This window comes from Boleophthalmus pectinirostris, unplaced genomic scaffold, assembly GCF_026225935.1.
Source record: "Boleophthalmus pectinirostris isolate CB_2022bp ecotype Guang Dong unplaced genomic scaffold, ASM2622593v1 HiC_scaffold_2, whole genome shotgun sequence".
Classification (NCBI taxonomy): domain Eukaryota; kingdom Metazoa; phylum Chordata; class Actinopteri; order Gobiiformes; family Gobiidae; genus Boleophthalmus; species Boleophthalmus pectinirostris.
Window position 1 is genome coordinate 10,166,332 of NW_026571152.1, and position 20,815 is coordinate 10,187,146.

General features: G+C 36.6%; 1 protein-coding gene across 1 annotated transcript in view; it reads left to right on the forward strand.

Annotated features, from left to right (window-relative positions):
* The window catches only part of cep290 (centrosomal protein 290), a 59,377-nt gene that overhangs the window by 13,031 nt on the left and 25,531 nt on the right, over positions 1–20,815 (forward strand). Inside the window, exons 11-26 of the mRNA XM_055155479.1 lie at positions 771–894; positions 1,620–1,792; positions 2,348–2,510; positions 3,280–3,380; positions 5,360–5,426; positions 5,592–5,680; positions 6,447–6,522; positions 8,790–8,923; positions 11,021–11,167; positions 12,878–13,024; positions 13,438–13,553; positions 14,274–14,376; positions 14,972–15,202; positions 15,689–15,862; positions 16,242–16,350; positions 16,730–16,935. Coding sequence (XP_055011454.1) covers positions 771–894; positions 1,620–1,792; positions 2,348–2,510; positions 3,280–3,380; positions 5,360–5,426; positions 5,592–5,680; positions 6,447–6,522; positions 8,790–8,923; positions 11,021–11,167; positions 12,878–13,024; positions 13,438–13,553; positions 14,274–14,376; positions 14,972–15,202; positions 15,689–15,862; positions 16,242–16,350; positions 16,730–16,935 — 2,160 coding nt within the window. The remainder of the gene's footprint in view (positions 1–770; positions 895–1,619; positions 1,793–2,347; positions 2,511–3,279; positions 3,381–5,359; positions 5,427–5,591; positions 5,681–6,446; positions 6,523–8,789; positions 8,924–11,020; positions 11,168–12,877; positions 13,025–13,437; positions 13,554–14,273; positions 14,377–14,971; positions 15,203–15,688; positions 15,863–16,241; positions 16,351–16,729; positions 16,936–20,815) is intronic.

The following is a 20,815-nucleotide window of genomic DNA, read 5'->3' on the forward strand; positions in this document are numbered from 1 at the left end:
TTCTTTCTTGTGATGATGTTTTACTTTAAGTTATGTCCTCCTCTGTGTTTCATTCTATTTTATTTAACCGTCTTCCTGCTCTCACTTCCATCGCTGCTCTGGACAGGTCATTTATGATCTATGCGCTGTAAGTTTAACCATGTCTTCTCCTGCGTCCCTCCTGCTTCTGTCTGTCTGTTATTCCTAGACTTGTCATGTGCACAGTGGTGGGAAGAGTAGAGAAAGTGTTTTCATCATACTAAAAGATCAAACTCAATTTCAATAAAAGGCAGCTTGACCAAATTCAATACATTCTATTAAAAAACAGCATTTAGACAATTTTATATAATTTTTCACACAAAATATTACAATGTCCTCTTATAGTTCAACCAACTAAGACCAACCATTCAGGAAAGGTACATTTTTATCATTTTCTTTCAGTATCAACGCTTACTCATAAATATCTACTAGTATTCTGATACTAGTTGTAATATTGATTAGTAAATGGGTATCAGTTTTGACAACCCCAAGAGCCTGAAGTATAACATTTGAGCTCCAGGGTAGTCAGACACATTTATTTATTTTTTTATCTATTGTTTTTATTAGTCCCTTTTGTCAGGATTGTAATTCTTTTGACTTTTTAGAGTTTAAAGTTTTACATTGTAGCACTTGTTGAAACTGTCTTGTTTATAAAATGTGCTGTACAAATAATCTTGGATTGGATTTTGGAGTTGAAGAAACAATTTGTATGCTGAATTTACTGTTGGTTAATGTAATTTTTTGTTTTGTAGGTGGTGCAGGACAGAGACTCTCAGATCCAGGTCTTGACTGAGCAGCTGCAGCTTTACACTGGAGAAATGGAGAAACACACACAACTCATTGAAGAGCTCAAAACCTCCACCAGGACAGACAAAGGTCAAATCAATACAAATTATATTCTAATCATGAAATATTCAGGCTTTTTATGATGGAGGACACATCCAAGTGTGTTTTATTCTCAGTATATGGACAGACCATGCCTCATGTGAAAGCTCAGAACTTCCAGAATTCCCTCTCTGAGCTGCAGAGGCTGCACTAGCACTGAGTCATGACTGGTGCAGTTGCTGGGGTTTAAGTGGTGACCATTCAGACATTTTAGGTTTAAACCAACTGGATTTCAGCACTGAAACTGGCAACCTAAATGAGAGACTCATTCAGCTTTCTGAATGATTATGGTTTTGGTTTTGGTTTTGGTTTTTAATTTTGTGAATAAATCCGCATTAGAATGGTTGTGAGTAAAAGCTATTTTTGATTTGAACAAGTTTACCTCGTGTCTTTGGGCACAGAAAGGCCATGATAATGAAATTTGCAGTCAAATTTGTGCATGCTTTTTAATGGCAGTGAGTCTTGAAGTATGTCTTGTTAAATAGGAATTGATCAACAAAAATAAATTTGATATTTTTTGTCATCTCATGCCATGTCACCCAGCTCTTGACAGAGAGAATTTCCATTGTGCATGTGCAAATAAACCTTTTTCCAAATACATTCTCAAACATGGAACTATTTAGTTGGATCTTTTAGACCAGTTTTAGTTAAATTTTCTTAGTTCTTAAGTAACTTCCTTGTTCAGTCCTGGTTCATTTTATGTTTTGTTCTCACAGGTTTTCCCTCAATGCTGCAACAGAGGAAAATCGATGAGCTGAAATCTAAACTGGAGGAGGCAGAGACCAGAGCGACAGAGGCTGAACAAGCTCTGAAAATGTCTGAGAGTCATGCAGAGGAGAGGGATAAAGAGCTGATCGACGCCAACAACCGACTCAAACAATATGAGGCTGTATGCTCACCGCTTCAGTTTGTTTTTCATTCATTTTTTTTTCTTTCATGTAAGATATAATAATGAGGTTGCATAGGAGCAGCAAAAAGTATAAACTTGTAATATCTGAACACCACATGTCAGTCATCACTTATCAAACAAGGGACATGGCACAAGGCTCCTGTCCCTCTCCTCAGAGCTTTCAACTCTCCTTCTGTCAGTCACAGAGCAGAGATCAGTCCATACTCACCGCAGATTAAACAAGTTATATATTTCGTTCTGAATTATACAAGAATTTTTATCCAACTTCAGCCCTAGTTTTTGAAGAATATGTTTATTTTATGAGACCCAACAAATGATTTCAGTTGGATTTCCTGGAATACCTGATTTGTTTCCTAACATTTATGAGAAAGCAGTCACTGTTATGTAGTGGCAGAGTTCAAAAAGCCTGAACTAAAATTACTAATTACCATCCCTGTGACTAATCTACATCTACATCCGGATATAAAAAACTCCAAAAAGCACAAACGTTTCTTGTATTTTGGTGACTGTTTTCCTGTCTGTTTCTTCTGACAGGGCACTTACGGGCTGGAGGCAGCCATTGCAGAGATCAAAGAATGTAAAAACTTAATTAGGGCGAAGGATTTGGAGGCCGAAGCTATGACCAAAGAAATCAACCAACTGGAGATGAGAATCAACGACCTCCTAGATGAAAACGAGGATTTCCGTGAAAAATTGGGTCAGAATTTTCACCAAATAAATGTTACATTTGAGCTGGTTTAGTGTCAATGCCCAAAATTTCTCAAGCCAAGGTCACCAGACATTACAGGAAATAAGTAAAGTTTGTTTTGTATCCCATTTTGGTTTTGGAGATGCCAAAACCAATAATTCTGTTTATTCAGACTAATCTAATTTATATATATATATATATATATATATATATATATATATATATATATATATATATATATATATATATATATATATATATATATATATATATATATATATATATATATATAAAATACTTGTGACAATTACAGAGGGAACAAAGGACATTTCAACTCAATCTATCTTACTAAAAAGTCAACCTAAATTTAAAGTAATTTCATTAACTCAACTTTCTCATGCAGCGTGGGATTTCGTAAACCTGGTCACATATTAGAGGAATGCTGATCTATATTCACCCCTGTTTCTCCCTCTTGCTTCTGTCCTCTCTCCCCCTCCTTTATGGCCCCCCCTCCATCTGTCTGTCTTTCTTTTTTGTCTCTCTCCTCCCTCTATCTATCTCCCTTTATTTTTCTCTTTCTCTCTCTCTCTCTCCCCCTTGCTTTCCCCTTTTCTGTCTCTCTTCTCCCTCTCTGTCTCTACTCTCTCCCCCTTGGGCTCCTCTCTCCCCTTCTCCCTCCCTTCTATCTCTGCCCTGTTTCTCCTTTCTCTCCCTTTCTTCCCTCCGTCCAGTCTCTGTCTGTCTGATTTCTGTCATTTTTGTATTTCTGAACCCACAGGACTGGAGCCCAAACAGGAAGTAGATTTGACTGAGTTCAGGCGAGCCAAAGACGTGCGCCAGCGTCAGTACAGAGCGGAGAACCAAGTCCTCACTAAAGAGGTAACAGTCACAATCCGAGAACAAACATACTCAAATCACTCCCAGGGAAGAACAACAAGGACAAAAAACAAGATGGAGTCTGCAGCAAAGTCATGGAAAATTCTGAGCTGTCTTGGGACCTCGGAATGTCACAGTAATATCAGATTAAGCAGCTATTTGGGAGGCAGCTTCTGTTTTGCTTAAGGAGCCCATATTAAACTATTTTCTGATCTACAGTATGTTCTAATGCTGTTTTCTCATCGAAAACATACCTAGAACATTCCCAAATCTTTTATAGGTAGGCTGAGTTCTTCTCTCAAACAAAAAACACTGTTCCACCTTGTGATGTCATGTGGTAATATAGAAAGTGCTCTACTGTGTTTTCTTACTCTGTACACCTACACTAGAATCATTGTAAAATGAAAGGCGAAAGGTAGTAGTTAACTAAAACTACAGTTTCATGGTATAAGTTAGAACAGAGCATTTTGAACTTTGGAGATGTAGACAGACTGTATATAATAAAAGGTTACTCAGACATGTGTGAATGAAACAAAACACAACTCCAGGACTGTTTTTGAGGAGTTAAAAACTTTTGAAAATGGCTTAAAGCTCACAAGAGTCAATTTTGCATAATATAGGACTTTTAAAGAAGGGGTATTATGCAAAATCATGTTATAACTTTCTGAAGAGGTTTTAAAATCCGTGCATATTTGAGTAATTTAGTGGTCTCTCCCGGGCCCTGTTCGAACCTTGCATACGTTATCAGTAAGATTCTGTACAATGCTCAGACCATAATCCATAATCCCTTCATCCATGCTATTTCACAACAATTCTCGATAAATATACAAAAACATGCTACAAAACTGTACACGGCAATTTGACAAACCTGATGCGATGTGCAGCACTTTAGTTTAGCAAGTGTCTTGTGATAGTGCTCTGAAGGGGTAGTGACTTAGCCCGGAGAGCAAAGGGAAGGGAGACAGAAATGAAAGTGAAACTTACAAAACATGTAAAAACATAATTTTCTGTGATTATAGCATTTTCAAAACAATAAAAGATAACATGGTATTGTAAATACATTATGTGTTAGTTAATACCCCATAGAAGTAAAATACCCCCTTTAAAAAGGGCATACTTTTATAATTTCACTTGTCTGAGCTTTCATCCAATGATCCACATGCTTTATTTCCCACACCAAAACAGCTGGAGTTGTAATTATTTTCATTCATCCAAGGTTAAATGGGACATATCGAGCAAACTTTGGCCTCTCAGAATGTGAAAATCTTCCCTTGATGATTACACAACAGACCAGAAACCCACAAGTCTCCTACACAGTGTTTAAATCCATTAACCACCACTGGACTCATTCAGAGCATTTCCGCTCTCAAAAGGCGTCAACTACAAACTATTTGGCATTCGACTCAGACTTAGATAAACTGTATTGGGCCACAGGGAAATTACTTGGACACAGTAGCGGCGCTGTTGCTAAATGGCTGATGTATTTGTTTTAAACTGTTGTTTTTCTTTTAAATCTTTTCTTTGTTGTATTCTGCAAACACTTTCATTACACTGTCTAGACTTATGTATGTGTATGAATGTAGCCAGTATGGCTTTTAAAGCCACAGTACGTAACTTTTTAGCCAAAAAATGGCGTTGTCTTTACTCTTTATTGCACTAAAAAACGTAGAAACCATGCATCCACAAACCTGACTCATACTTGACCTGCTCCTCCTGACTGTTTCCATGGAAACGTTGTTCTTTGGCTACAGTCTTCCAGAGTATGGTATAAAACTCTGTGGAAAATGATCCAAAGTATGGCTTCCATGGTATCCTGTAGGTGATGTGCCACGTCGGAGAAAGTTACATACTGTACCTTTTAATATAATGATGTCAAACTGTGTGCTTAAGTAATCATATTTGAAAACTGTAATTTTTATTATTATTATATTTTTTTTATTAATTGACACTTAAGTCAAAACATAAACGTTGCTTGTTTCCAGATCGAGCGTCTCGAAGAGGAAAGACTAGAGCTGAAGAAACAGATCCGCCGTCTGGTCAAAGAAAGAGGTGCAGATTGTATTATTGTTCATCTGTAATGACAAAAATCATTATGATAAATATTATTCAAGTATCAAACTAATTAATGTTATATTAGCTTTAACCCACCGCATCAAATGAATTTCAGTTAAATGATATATTACCTTCATGTAAATCTTCTGTTTGCTCTCTCAGGACAGTCCAGTCTGCTTGTGGATGAGGAGTTGGGGCCCAGTCGATCTCTCAGAGCCCCTGGACCTCTGGAGGAGGAGGTCAGACGGAAGGTACACTCCTGATGCCCTCTCAAAACTACAATAGAAGTACACAATATCTGCTCTATTCTTGGTAGTATTTATTAACAATTTAATTCCTTAATGAGCTGTACATTCTTGCAAGACAATTTATAGGCACACTAGGTAACTTTTCCTTAGGACGATCTACCACCTGCTTGTCTCCATGGTGATTTTATTATATTGTTTTACCTGTAATGTTCCATGGTATGGTATTAAACCTGCATTCATTCAATTTCATATATTTTATTGCTCAATATGCATTTAAAAACAACTTACAACAGTGTCACCTCTCCATAGATCTGACCTGCTTGTTCCATGAAGATACAAATTTTGAATGCCATACTCTGTAACATTTTAGGTAAAGCAATAAAATCTCCAGGGAAACGAGCAATGGCAGACCTTCCTCTGAGAAAATTACATAGTGCACTTTTAAGTTGTTAGAAATTAAATATTCAGATTTTTGTCATATTTGTTTCCTTTTGGATGTAATTGTTCAAAACTCCATTAATGTTATTTTTATTTCCCTAGTTTAGTACCTTAAGTTTTTTTTTTTTTTTTTTCTTAGACCATGCATACGATTTTGTTCTAGTATAAAGCTTAAATATTTACTCGGAGGCTACTTGAAGTGAAAACTTTTAAAATACAGTGACACAATATCAATTAAACAGTACGTTTGTGTATATTTTGTGTCCCTGTCCTTTTGATATTGCCCTCTAGATACATGTATTTAAGAAGAGGTAATGTTGTTTATTTTCAGTTGGATTACTTGGAGAGACAGGTGCGAAACAAAGAGAGAGACTTGGATCTACAGAAGACTCAGTACGAGGCCAAATGTGAGTGAGACATTTTAAGAATAATATGTACAGTATAGGGTTGGGCGGTATCCTAATTTTGATACCTTTAAGCCCTCTCAGGATTTTACTGAGGTATACGGTATAAACGTATTACCAAATTGTTTTAGTACGACTTTGGTAAGCTACAAATGCGCACAGCTATACGGTCTATGCGTGTTACCTGCAGATTCATAATCTCTGAAAAGTTTTACATGAAACATCTCCAACGCGATACACGCACAGAACAGACTCACCATCAGCTGCACATCATAGTACACATCATAGTACACACATATTTGTGTCCTTTAGTCCAACATAATCTGACCTCATCAGCACACAAGGAGCAAGCTGTTTTTATCAGCGTTTTATAGTTTATGCAAATGAGCCATGTGGTTTTAAGTTTCGTTTCTGTCAAACGTAAACAAATGTGTGCCTGAAGCCAAAATGCTGTGAAATTGCAGAACTAGTATTTTTTGGGACCAACTTGCTTACAGCCAGACTTGCCATCTTGTCTCAGTCTCCCTTATGAGCGTCACGTGACAACGGAACGAAACTAATCGAACGTCATTTCCCCAAGCAGTGAAAAGAAACATTATAGATACTATTAGTTTTAAATTGTGATAGCATTAAATTGAAAATACAACCAGACATACATTTGTGCTGAGCAAACAAATTTAGGTATCAATAAATTATAATATTACATTAGGTCCTTATGCACTGCAGATTTTTTTAAATTATGGTAATGAAACTGATACTGTTGCTGCTTTTTGTTACCGCGGGATACCGTAATACCACATTACTGCCCAACCCTAGTACCGTATTTAGCATATTAGGTATTATTGTGTTTATGATATTAGAATCAAAAACATTCCTTAACTGGTAACTTATTCACTATTAAATTATTTCAATTGTGATTTTGAATCATCATTATGAAAGATATGGGGGAATAAAAAAAATCTAGATTTTTTTTTTTTTTCCCACATATTGCTCGAACTCGATTTTCAATTTGATCTTCTTCCATCTTAATAAAAACATAGACATGTGGACTTCAGCATACAGAGCAGGGTGTCAATCACGACAGCTTTTATTTTGTGTTGATAGGACCAGTGATTCCGGACATATTCACATGTAAAATTTGGAATTAGTTTGCACAATTTATTAAGCCTAAAAGCATGTGTACATTACCGGCTAGAAGCACGTGTGATGTCCGTGCGCTAAATGAGATCTTATGTTTTACTCATAAACAGTGAAAAAATACTTGTTTACTTACCATAACTTGGATTATAAAGATCAGAAGCACAAGAGGAGAGAAAGAAGAAAAGGTGAGGAGCTGCTGCCAAATCAGGGAGAGAAGGAGCATCAGACGGCCCCGCACACACAGAGACAGAAGCGCACACAGAGACAGACACGAGACAGACACACACGCACAGACACACACACACACACACACACAGATAGACACACACACACACACACACAGAGACAGACACACACACACACACAGAGACAGACACACACACAGAGACAGACAGACACACACACACACACACAGAGACACACACAGACACACACACAGAGACAGACAGACACACACACAGAGACAGACACACACACACACACACACACACACACACAGGGATAGACACACACACACACACACAGAGAGACAGACACACACAGAGACAGACACACACAGAGACAGACAGACACACACACACACACACACAGAGACAGACACACACACACATAGGCACGATGCATCAGCTTTCGATTTCTGGCAGAGCCTAAGATATGGGTCTTTTAAACCAAGATTACTTTTAACCATTTTGTTATGTTTCCTGGTCAAAAACATACCCAGAGTTAGAGTCGTGCAAGTAATTACATTTTAATCGAGATTCAGTTAATGTCTAATTGTCAATGTTCCGCTTCAACTCATTTTTAATGGAGGGTTTCATAGCCAATAAAAGCATGTGGTTTGGAGCAGATGCGAGATGCAAGCAATCTGGCCATTCTTTGTGTCAAGTGGCTATGATTAAAAGTCTGTATTTTAAATTTTCAAAGAATTAAAGACATTTTTATTTGTATTTACTGGACAAAATACAAATTCACTGAAAATCAAGATCAATCAATATGAGGAAAAAAAATATTATTTCTGCAAATTAAGAATGTCCATCTTGTCACATTGTTACTTATATTTGACTTCTTGTTTAAATGATCGTTTCATCAAAATATTACAGTATATTTAACAGTTTATCCCTGTGCCACAGTGGAGGAGCAGTGCAGGATTCGCTCTGACCTAGAGGGGGCGCTCAAAGATGTGCTTCAGTTCTTAAAGATCAGTGAAGGCTCTCCTTCAGAAGCGGCTCTGTTAAAGATCCCTGCGCTGGAGAAACTCGCCAAGGTCAGAAATACATACTACTGTTGAATTTGTAATGGGAATTGAACTATAAACCCTTTGGTGTGTGAACGAGAGAAAAATTGACTGCTGTAGTAACTCTTAGCTGCCCTAGTACTCCATTTTTTGAAGCTCCCCACCATGTTACAACATTGTTCCCTCATCAAAAACATGCCTGAAGTGGTTTTATATGTGGTTTTATATGTCATATGCATGATTGAGTAATCTACTGATCTCTTCCAGGGCCTTATTTGAACCCTCTTTACAAGGCTCCGTCCACAAGTGTGCGTGATCCATGCTCTCACATGACAATTCTCCATAAATACATACATATACATATACAAAAGCATGATACAAAAGCATGATAGAAAACAATACACTGGAACTTGACAAACCAGATGCAATGTGCAATAGTTTCATTAGCCTGATACACACTGATTGTGTTGTGATCATGTCACTCTGAAAGGAGAAGAAAGGTAACATGGTGGTCTTAAATATGTTAGATGTTAAAAATAAATACCTGATAGAAGTGTAGAAGGGGATACATATGCAACTATTGTCCTGTCAATCCCTTTTGACAGCCAGAGGGAGTATTTCATCTGGAGGGATCAAATAGAAGGCAATATTATTCAATTATATTTAAATAATAAAAGTAACTCACCAAATGAGCTTCTCGACCTAATAGTAATATAGATGTCTCACTGTACTGCTATCACAAGTTGTCAAATTTCTGATAACTCAAACAGTAGTTTTTATGTTTTAGTATAATATGTATCATTTGGCATTATTCAGTCACTACCAAGAAATCATTTTATGGCTTGAATTAGTTCAACTCCTGCATAAATTCTGAGAAAGATTTCAGATTACGAAATGCTTCTGGTTTGAATCCTCGTGACAATGTTGAAAACAAAGAAAACAACAGTGATTCAAAGCAGCAATTCAAGTTTTGAGTTGCTCGCTTGTCCCATAGCAACTTAAGCACAACAAGAAGAGAGAAGTAAGACATTACAGTGCACATGTTTGTCTAATTCTGACTTGGTTTGGTGGGATAGTGCATGTGGTAAATATTAATCATAGTTTTACATCAGTTAACTAGCAGTTTGTAGAAAAAAAGTTGAAGAAAAGTACAAAAATACAGGAAGTAGTGCTTAGTTTTAAACAGAATACTTCTACCCATGTCATCAAAACGGAAAATTCTATCCAACATGCAGGTAAATTAGACTCAAGGCATTTTTTTTTTTTTGACCATTTAAGAAATAAAGAACTAATTCAATGTATAAAGTAAAAATATTCACTTATTAACCTTTTTTTTTCATTTAAACAAGGCAATATGTTTTAGTAAAATTGTATATCTAATGATGCCATTTACTGAAATGAGAAAAAAAAAGTGAAATGAAATCTAACCTGTCATATACACTTAAAACCATTTTGGCACTTATTTTTAGTTGAAAGTGTGGACATATGTGGTTAATTTATAAAGATGCAAATGTTTTCAAATTAGTTTTGATTTGTGTGATAATTTCTGACATGTTCACTGAAGAAGAAGACTGCAGGAGAAGCCAGATGGCAGTCAGATGGGCTTTAATACAATACAGATGATCCACAAAGAGAAACAGTTAAATTGGCCATTTCCTAGCTGTAAATCCATACGTGTGATTGAGAGATTAATCGCCACCAAAATAGAAAATTGTAATCACAATGGCTGCAATCATTTAGATAATATAATTTCCACTGCAGAGAACTGGGGTCTTATTCTGTGTAAAATCTGTTAAACCTGTAGTTTAGATCACTACAAACATGTAGTTTTGCAGTTAATTTCAGTGTTGTGGACTTGTTTTAAATGAGCATTGCGAAATAGGGTTGTCAAAAGTATTGAAAATCTAATAACTAGTGTCATTTGAACAGGTATCAATACAAAATACAAAAGTCACATTCACAGGACAGAAATGAACCTTTCCTGAATAGCTTTAGAATCATCTTGAGCTGTATCAGCACACATTTCATTTAAATTTTAATAAAAATGTTACAATAAAACTCCAGACAGGTGAAAGATGCATCACAGGGACAAGTCATATAATTGGAATTTTTTTGTCCATGTTACAGTCCTCGGATTTGAAGAGCACAGACTCTCTTCTTCAGTCCCACCTCCATCAGCTGATTGGCCGAAACGAGGAGCTAAGACTGGAGCTGAAGACAGCCAGAGAGGAGGCCACCAACGCCATCGGACAACTGGCCACTGCTAAAGAAAAGGTATAGACATGTTACAAATAAAACAATAACTCTGCTGGCTACAGCTAAAGGTGTGGTTTGAAACAAAACAAATTATCAAATGTATTACTCTAAATTACAGACAATACAGTCGTTGTCAAACTCTACCAAGAAATATAGTTGATCTTCAAAGTACCACCAACTATATTAATTGTGGAAAATGATGTGTATCACTCTGAATAGAGAAAGACACTCACGGAAAGCAGTTGGAACCAGTGACTGGAGCTGATGATTCAAAACTGAATTAGGCGTTGACTAGACAAAGTATCACAAGAGCAGAACAAGCTGAAAATTACAGACATACTTCCTCCACAAATGCACGAAGTGCTTCTTTGCATATTTTTCACAAACTAAATAGCCTGTATTTGTGAACAAATAGGCTAAAATAAAAATATCACAATTGTATTGGTTTATTGAGCTCTGGCTTCTGCCAAAACCACAGCAGCGCTGTGATTGGCCAGTCTCAAACCTATCACATGCAAACATTCAGCCGAACAGGACGAAATCTCAAGACTTTGTGAACTAAAAAAAAAATACCCTCCATCAGAAAAAATTACATTGTGTACCTTTAAGTAGTATTAATGCTTTTGACAACTCTATTCCAGTCTGTCTGTGTACAACGCCAGCACATTTTTCCCTCTCCACTTTTACAGCATTGTCAGTGTGTGTAGATAAACATTTATAAACCAGCATATCTCTGGCAGCTCTTCACAGCCCCATGTTAAACCATATGGGGTCTGTACTTTCCTCTTTCATTGTCATCCAAACTCTACACTCAAACCTTCACTGAGTCTTTCACACTTTCAAAATCTGCAGTATTTATGGACCACAAAGCCTTTGGGGACCAATTAGTCCCAGAGCATTTGGTTTGCTTCTGTTTTGAATCAGGGTAAAAATCGGCTTAAACAAATGTAATTTAGGAGTGTAGTGAGGGAGGAAAACATGATACAGAGATGATTACAGATCTGAACTAGAGACAACAGGTTTTCAAGGAATTGTGTTCTGGATTAAGTCTTCTTTGTTTCAAAGGGGTCATAAGTTTAGTATTTCCTTTGAATTCTGCTGCTGATTCTAGTAATCCTAAGCAGACCACCATTCTGCAAAATTCTACAGTAGTCTTATATAGTGATTTTCTAAGCTCAAAGTCACTTTATGACTTTGTGCGTTATTTGACCACTCCACATTTGGTAGTGATAAGTTACTGTTGTAGCCACAGCTGCCCTGGGACAGACTGACAGAAGCGACCATCACCCCCTCCTACCCAAACCAACACTCATGCACTCACATCACATTCATACTAAGCAATGTGGATGAAGTGTCTTCTCTATTGACACAACCACTGCTGCCGTACTGTGAAACCTGGTGTTCCCAGTGGTCTCCTATCCAAGTACTGACCAGATTCAGACCTGCTTAACTTCTTAGATCTGATGAGATCTGTCTTTGACAAGGAGGTTTGGCCACATTAAATTGTTTTACCAGTATTAATTCCATCTGTTGCTAGTAGATGGAATCTAATAGCAGATTCCAGTATCAGGAGCACCCAAGCTAGGATATAATGATTTTATACATAGTCATTATATTAAGTACTAAATCATGAAATTATCAAATTATGAAAAACTATGCAATATAATTACCACAGTTTTGAAGATAATCATGTTAGGTTGTGTAATTTAACCTATCATATGTTTCAAGGTGTCCCGGCTGCAGAGTGAGGTGGAGCTTTTGAGAAAGTCCAGTCCTGGTTCAGTTCTGAGACCGATCCCTTTGCCCCAAGACCTTGATCTGAGCAGCACCGAGGTCATCAGCTCTCTCAACGAGTATGCTGTCAGACTACTACAGGTACTATTGCTGCTATTACTACTACTGCTTCTGCTTCTACTACCACTATTGCTACAATCAGGTATTCTATAGGTATATTTAGATAGATTAAAATTCATAATAATTAACAAAGCAAAAATAGAAAAAGACTTTGTCAAATCAGGCAAATGTAGATTTATATGTAGATTAGATTAGCTGTTATTATCTTTATTGTCAAAAACACAACAGCAATAGACTGTGGATAGTGAAAGCATAGTGCATTCATACACCCTAGTACACAATGAAAATAGAAATGTTACAATAAGAATTCGCTAAACCAATTAATTAATCAGTCATTTGTTATTGTCCGAGGCCCATACAAATTGTGCTCAATCCTGCTGCAAGTAGAATAAAATATAATAACTGGTAATTATCTGTTGTTCTTGTGAAATCAGGAGCTGAAGAACCGGGAGGAGCTGACCAACAAACTGGGTTCCACTTTAGAGGAATACAAAGAGAAGTTTGCAGTGATCAGCCACCAGCAAGGCCTGCTCTACAAGGAATACCTCAGGTCCGTTATTTTAACATAGAAATATAAACACTGCCAATTAGTGTCGTCATGATACTAAGATTTCAAATTAGATACTAAGGTGTAGACACGATGCTCAGTTCTGATTACGATACATGATAATAATAAGAAAGATGTATCTTTCCATAATATAGTACACAATTATAGTAGTTTTGGATTTGTAGAGTTTAGATTCTCAGCATGAGTCTGGCTTTTACTGACTAAATTAAATGTGAAATGTTTAGAACCTTTACTTCAAAAAGATTCATTTCAGTTTTCTAGTATTATTTCCACAAAAAGCTTCTTTTTAACAGACCAGTGACATAGTGACCCTTTTTATTTAGACAATAGAATGTGATTTTCAACTTTAAATTATAGTTCTTTCTTTTATATAACGATTACTTATTTCTGTGCCATCCCTCAGTGATCCAGATAGGTTCCATAGTGGTCAATGGGTGTATACTAGATTATGTGCTCCTATACTTGTTCTGATACTGCTAAAGATCATTCTAAAACTATTCAAGAAAGCTCCAATTTCTGTTATGTGAATGTGACTTTTTTGTATCGGTACATGAGTATCTAGTTTCTATTTTAAAAGTTAAAATTTTCTATTCTATATATAGAAATATATAGAAAATGTCTGTACAATATAATTTTGACAATCCTATTACTAATGGAATTACTGATGTGAACCTAAACATAATAATAATGTTTTTGTCCTAGTGAGAAATCTGCGTGGGAGAAAGAGAAGGAGACACTCACAGAGACAAAGAGCAGACTGGAGGAGCAACAGCAGGTGGACGCAGTCACAGTAAAACAGTATCATGTAAGTCACATCTATAGCATGTAAAAAAGTCTAAATTATTTGTTGATACTGAATAATGACGACTGCTCCAAATCTAAAGTGCATATGAATATTTCACAATATAGCATTCAAGTTGTTTATTTCCCTGGAGACAATCAGATGATGCAAGTCAAATTACAGGAGGTCAAGTTACTGGTCAGGTCTGTGGAGAGGTGATCCATCACATGTTAAGAATGCTTGTAGGTGTTTCTGAGCAATAAAAACACTTGCAATTGAATAAATTCAAAATGGATAGGTTTAATAGCATAGAACATTCCAAACAAAGCAATAACATATCTATAGAAACAAGTTCTTTGTGGACCCCCCCACCAGAAAAGTTACATACTGTGTCTTTAAACCTGGAGTACCTTTATAAATAAGCAATATTTGTGCCTGAAATGTTATGCATATGGAAATGAATGATGTGCTAAAGTATGTGAGAGCTAATACTAAATACTTCCTCATTTTGAGGTTTGAAAATCTGGTACCCCAACTTTAATATAAAGGATAAAGAATAAAACTGCATAAGACTAACTGAAAGATATTATCTTGTCTACTTGATTTCTTTTTGTTTCAGGTGCTGTTGGACACTTTGGACAAAGGCCCAGAGGAGATGAGGAGGCAGCTGAGTGAGGCTCTGAGGAAGCTAACTCTGCTCCAAGTGAACGAGAAGAAACTAATACGCCGCTACACCACAACACTGGAACAAGAGCAACATCTGAGGAGGGAGAACGGGAGACTGAGAGAGGAGAGCACCACGATGCAGACCACTGTGACCCAGAGGATAGGATACCTGCAGAGATACAAGGTGAGAGAGATGGAGGGAGGGAAGAGAGAGGAGCGAGAGGAGGAGAGGCTCCCTGAAGAGATACAAGGTGAGAGAGGGAGGAGAGGGAGGAGAGAATGAGGTATGAGAGCGATGTGGACCATCACCCAGAGGATAGGATACCTGGATAGGATACCTGCAGAGATACATGGTGAAAGAGGAGGAAGGGAGAGAGAACACAGCAGGAGGGCAGAGGAAGGAAAGCACTGCTATGAAGAGGCTAGGCTACCTGCTGAGATACAAGGTGAGAGATGGAGGAGAGAAAACAGAGAGGGAGGAAGGGATGGCAGACCACCATGACCCAGAGCCTGCAGAGATACAAAGTGAGAGAGGGAGGAGGGAGGAAAGATGAGGCACTGTATCGCCACAAAACCATTTCTACACACGAGCACCAAAGCACAGGGTCAAATCACCTGAAGCTCTAACATATTTATTTCTCATCCACTGCTTCCCTTTTGTTGTGTTCAGGACATGGCGACCTACAGGATCTCGGCCCTACAGAAAGCCTTAGACCAGAGTGTTCCATTGTGTGAGCTGGAGAAGGCAAATGCACAGTTCACTGAGCTCACAGTCAAATACAGAGATCTGCTGCAGAGAGACAGCAGACTGGTGCAGAGGACCACCAAACTGGAACAGCTACAGGTGCATTCAAGTGCATCTTAACATTATAATAATTTATTTATTTGGTTATTATATTATTATATTGTTTATGAGTTAGGACTAAACTAAAACTAAACCTGGTCACTGGAACACAATGCTAAAATAAACTAAAATAAACATTGTTCCTCCTTTCATGATTTGAAAATTTGTTACCCCCAACTTTAAACTAAAATACAAAACACATTCTTATTTAATTACAGTACTAATCAATTTTGGGTAGAAGTCTGCTATTAAATAAAAAAATAAATATTCAATTACATACATAAAAAAAAAAAAATCTATGCAAAGGACTAAGAGTAACCACTTAAAAAATGCATATATATAGTATAGTCTAACAAAACATTTCATTTCTTTTCTCCAGAATGAGAACGCATCTCTCCAGGAGCAGATCTCGGCTGTGACCAAAGAGCTGGAGATCACCAAAGAGAAACTCAACACTCTGGAGCAGGCCTGGGACAGCAACAGCGAAGGTATATGCTGTTAATATAAGGATAAAACCAGGACTGAAACTGAACTCAAACAGCCCTAAACCAGGACTACAGTTAACCAGGACTGAACCAGGACTAAACCAGGACTGAACCAAGCACTAAAAAAAGATTGAACTGAATAGGACTTAATCTGAACGTCAAATGTTTTCTATCTCTGAATACTTTTATTCAGTTTAAAAATGTAGGGGAGTGAATGCAAAGGTACCTGCTCTAAAAACTAAGGTCCATTTTGTCGTGTTTTTACTCAAGGTTTTCACTGCTTTTGTATTAGTTTTTTGCTTTTCCTTTATGTTTTTCACATCCATATGTTGTTTGTATACCTTAATAGCACTGTACTTACTGTGCATTCCTCTCTCCTCAGATGGCAGTAACACTCTGGACAAAGCAGGAAAGGCTCAGCTGAACAGTGAGATGGTTTCAGCCGCGAGACGCATCACGACTCTGGAGATGAAGGAGCTAAACGAACGGCAGAGAGCAGACCACGCCCAACGCATGTACGACCATATAAGGAGCTCCCTCGCCCAGGTGGAGGAGAGGAACACAGAGCTGGAGGCCAAGTTCACGGAGGTAACTACTGAAACTGATTATTTTAAAGTTATTTTCATTGTTTGAATGACAATTTTTGTTTATATACATACACCATCAACTCACTGGTACCTGTTCAGGAATCAGGAATACCTTGACTTATGTTTTTGTGGCAGTTTAAAGTTTCATTTAAAGTTGAGTTTTGTTTCGTTCACACAAGTTTGACACACAATCCCTGCGTATTTAGGCTCAGTTTGGCTCTCAACAGAAAACACTGTCCCACCTTGTGATGTCATGTGTTATTACAGGAAGTGCTCCAATGTGTTTTTATACTCCCCACACATTCACTACAATCATTTGAATACTTTCAGCCCTGGAATTGCCAATCTCTACTGAATAAATGGTAGCTGTTAACTTTGAAACTATTACCAAAGTTAAACAAAGCATTTTGAGCTCTGGAGATATACTTATACTAATACTGAAGGGTTTCTCAAAGGTGTGAATGAAACAAAACAAAACTTTAGTTATGTTTTTGAGCAAATAACAGCATTATAACACGTCTTAACACTCACAAGAATTAATTTTGTTTAATATAGGACCGTTAAGAAAACAGAGGTGTTGTCATTGTTTTAGTCTATTAGTCAGTTACGGTAGTCTAACCATTATTGTGCAACTTAGACAAGGTTTGACCCATGTTAATATTATGGTTGTCAGGTAAAAATGTTGCATTCCAAGCAACTGGGCTGGATATTTTTTTCCACTTAAACATAACGAGTTCTGACCTCAGAGCGTTCCAGCTGAATTAACTCGTGTGTAAACATTAAGCTTATACTAACCCGAAGGCTAAAGAAATGCAAAAGGTAAATGAACATCTCTTACATGTGAAATAACAGAATATTATCATATTTACCCTGGATCAAATGTTCCTTTATGTGGCGTTAACCTCAGAGCCAGTTTTTGTGGTGATTATCATTGTTGTAATACTTCACACTCTAACTTGTCCCCAGATCACCTCCCGGTTCACAAGCATTTCTAGCAGCATTCCAGGGGATTTTTTAAAGTTAGAGGTGGGAAAGATCCCAGTTACCAGTTACCTCACATGCATCATTACCTTTACATGTGTCACATCTTGCTGCTCGTGTCCAGCCAGGAAGTAAAATTACAAGTTTAAAAAAATAGACAAGATATTTAGTCAGATTTTAAATATAATGCTAACTTGAGCAGTCTAAGTTGTCATACGCACTTTCATATATTCCTCACTTACATAAAGTTCAGCTCATGGACAGGCAGACGGTTAATGAACCGCTAGTTGCCAATGTCTTTTAAGGCTTTCCACCAGAGGGATTTTTATTTGTCTAACTCTGCATTTTTTGGCAACTCTTATTTCAAAAACATTAACTACGTGATGCTGTGTGAGTGAACCAACCAGAGCCAAATTCTCACACGTCTTGAGCCATTTTCCACACATTTTTTTTTAATCTACAGGCTCTTATCTGCCAGCTCCTTTATGCTGCTCTGTGAAACCTACTAAATATCAAAAATTATAGTACAAATTCATGTATGTTTGATATCGCAGCCAAGTGATATGATGCCAAATGAATCATGTGCATTATACTATTATGCAAAATCGACTTTTCAGAGCTTTTAACCATGCTATAGTTGTTTCTCCTCACCATTTACTCACCCAAAGTTGTATTTGGACTAATCCATGCATGTTTGTTTGAGCAATCTTTAATCACTTATTTTTAAGATGCCATTTTGCTGATCAACACCCATTTTCGCCCCTGCTGGTATACGCCCACTGTGCTGTAATTACTTCTAATTTTATTTTCTAAATCGGTGATACAAGTAGGATTTGACAGCATTGTGTAGAAATTTTCCTACAAATAGCAATGTCAGCTCAAATAATTTTTCTTTGGTTGCAGTTGATTGTTGAATATGTATGTTTTATTTTTATTTTTGTCAATAGAAATAATGCAATAATTTTAGTTATGATAAGCGCATTGTCATAAATTACACAATAAGAAATGAAAGGCGCTGTGCCTGATTTTTACTGTCTTAAAAAAAAACAGAACTATACATTTTATTTTGTAGTGGTCCAAAGTTATTCCTCACTTGCCTTACATATTCAGAGCATCTTGATTATTTGTAGAGATGAACCTGAAATATTTCACAGTATGGCATTTAATTATCTCTCTGGTGATGGTAACACTTTATAATAACTACACCTTATTTAGCCTTAATAAAGCATGAACAAAGACTTAATTAACAATGATTCACGCTTAGTAACTACTTAATTACCACTTGAATTAGCACTTAACTTGCACTTAATTCGCCTGTGCTGTAAATAGTTACTCATAAGTATTTCTTACTTAATTACTCATGAACTAACATATGTGTGTGCATTTGTAAATGTATATTTAAGTACAAATTTGAGCATTTATTAATGATTAGTAAGCCATGAGAGAATGATTTACTAGTAATGCATTATTGTTTCTCTGGAATTTGACCAACCTTAACAAATGCTTAATAAAGCATAATTAGCCTTCACTTTAGAAAAGCTCTCAGAAAGACTTAACTAACAGATAACAGCTGCCTGAATGATCATTGCATTGTATTATTAGTAAATCATTCTCTCATAGCTTACTAATCATTAATAAATGCTCAAATGTGTACTTAAATATGCATTTGTAAACATGCAAATGGTTAGTTCATGAGTAATTAAGAAGTATTAAGTTACTATTTACAGCACAGGTGAATTAAGTGCAAGTTAAGTGCTAATTCAGGTAGTAATTAAGTAGTTACTAAGCGTGAATCATTATTAATTAAGTCTTTGTTCATGCTTTATTAACGATAAATAAGGTGTAGTTATTATAAAGTGTTACCATCTCTTTTTTAAGCAATAAAATCATTATAATTGAATACATTCAAGACATTAAAGTTCAATGCCATACTGTGGAACTTTCCAGAGCATTCCAGGCAACGACATAATCTCTCCATAGAGAAGAGTAGATGGCAGGAAAGTTGCTATGTACCAGAAATAAATAAAAATTGCATAGCCTTATTGATCTTGGACCTAGCTTGGGAAAATTTGGGTTCATATTACATCAGCGTTTCTGTTTTTGTTAAATATTTTGGGTCAGTGAACTTGTTACATGTTCTGTTGACTTGAGTCTTCTTTGCCAGATTCACACACATTCAGTGCTGAGTGGTTTTTCCCTTTTAAAGCCTGTATCCTTATCTGCTTTGATTACAGCTGACAAATTTGAATCGTGGTGGTCTGGTGTGATAGCACGTGTGGTAAATATTTATCATAGTTTTACATCAGTTTAGTGTCAGTTTGGTGAAAAGTTGAGAAGAAAGCTACATAAAACAGGAAGTCGTGGTGAGTATCGTTATTAAAACTAGTACCGAGACTAGATACACATTTGAGCGGGTATCTAAAAATGTCACATTTAGCTCACAATTAAACATTCCTGACTAGCATATAATAAATTAGATTAGAAAGTCCTTAGTCCTTAGATAAATTATAATAAGTAAACAAAATAAATTAGAATAATCCTGAGCTGTATCAGAACAAGTATAAGAGCACATAGACTAGTATATGCCAATGGACTACTATGCAACCTAGCTGGACCACTGAGGGATTACACATGTATAAGACCATCATAAAAGAAAGTACTATAATTTAATGCTGAAAATCGTATTCTATTGTCTAAAGAAGGTGTGGTATTGGAATCGGAGCACAGCACTAGGTTTTAACTGGTATATCACGACTTATGTTTTCAAATTCCCTCCAAAATGCAGAGACAAAAGGCATTGTTCAGTTTAAACCTTCATTTGACAAAACTAGAGTAAATAATAGGCAAGATGTTTTGTGAGATTGTAAGATTCTTGTATTATTTTGTCAGTTCATATTTCA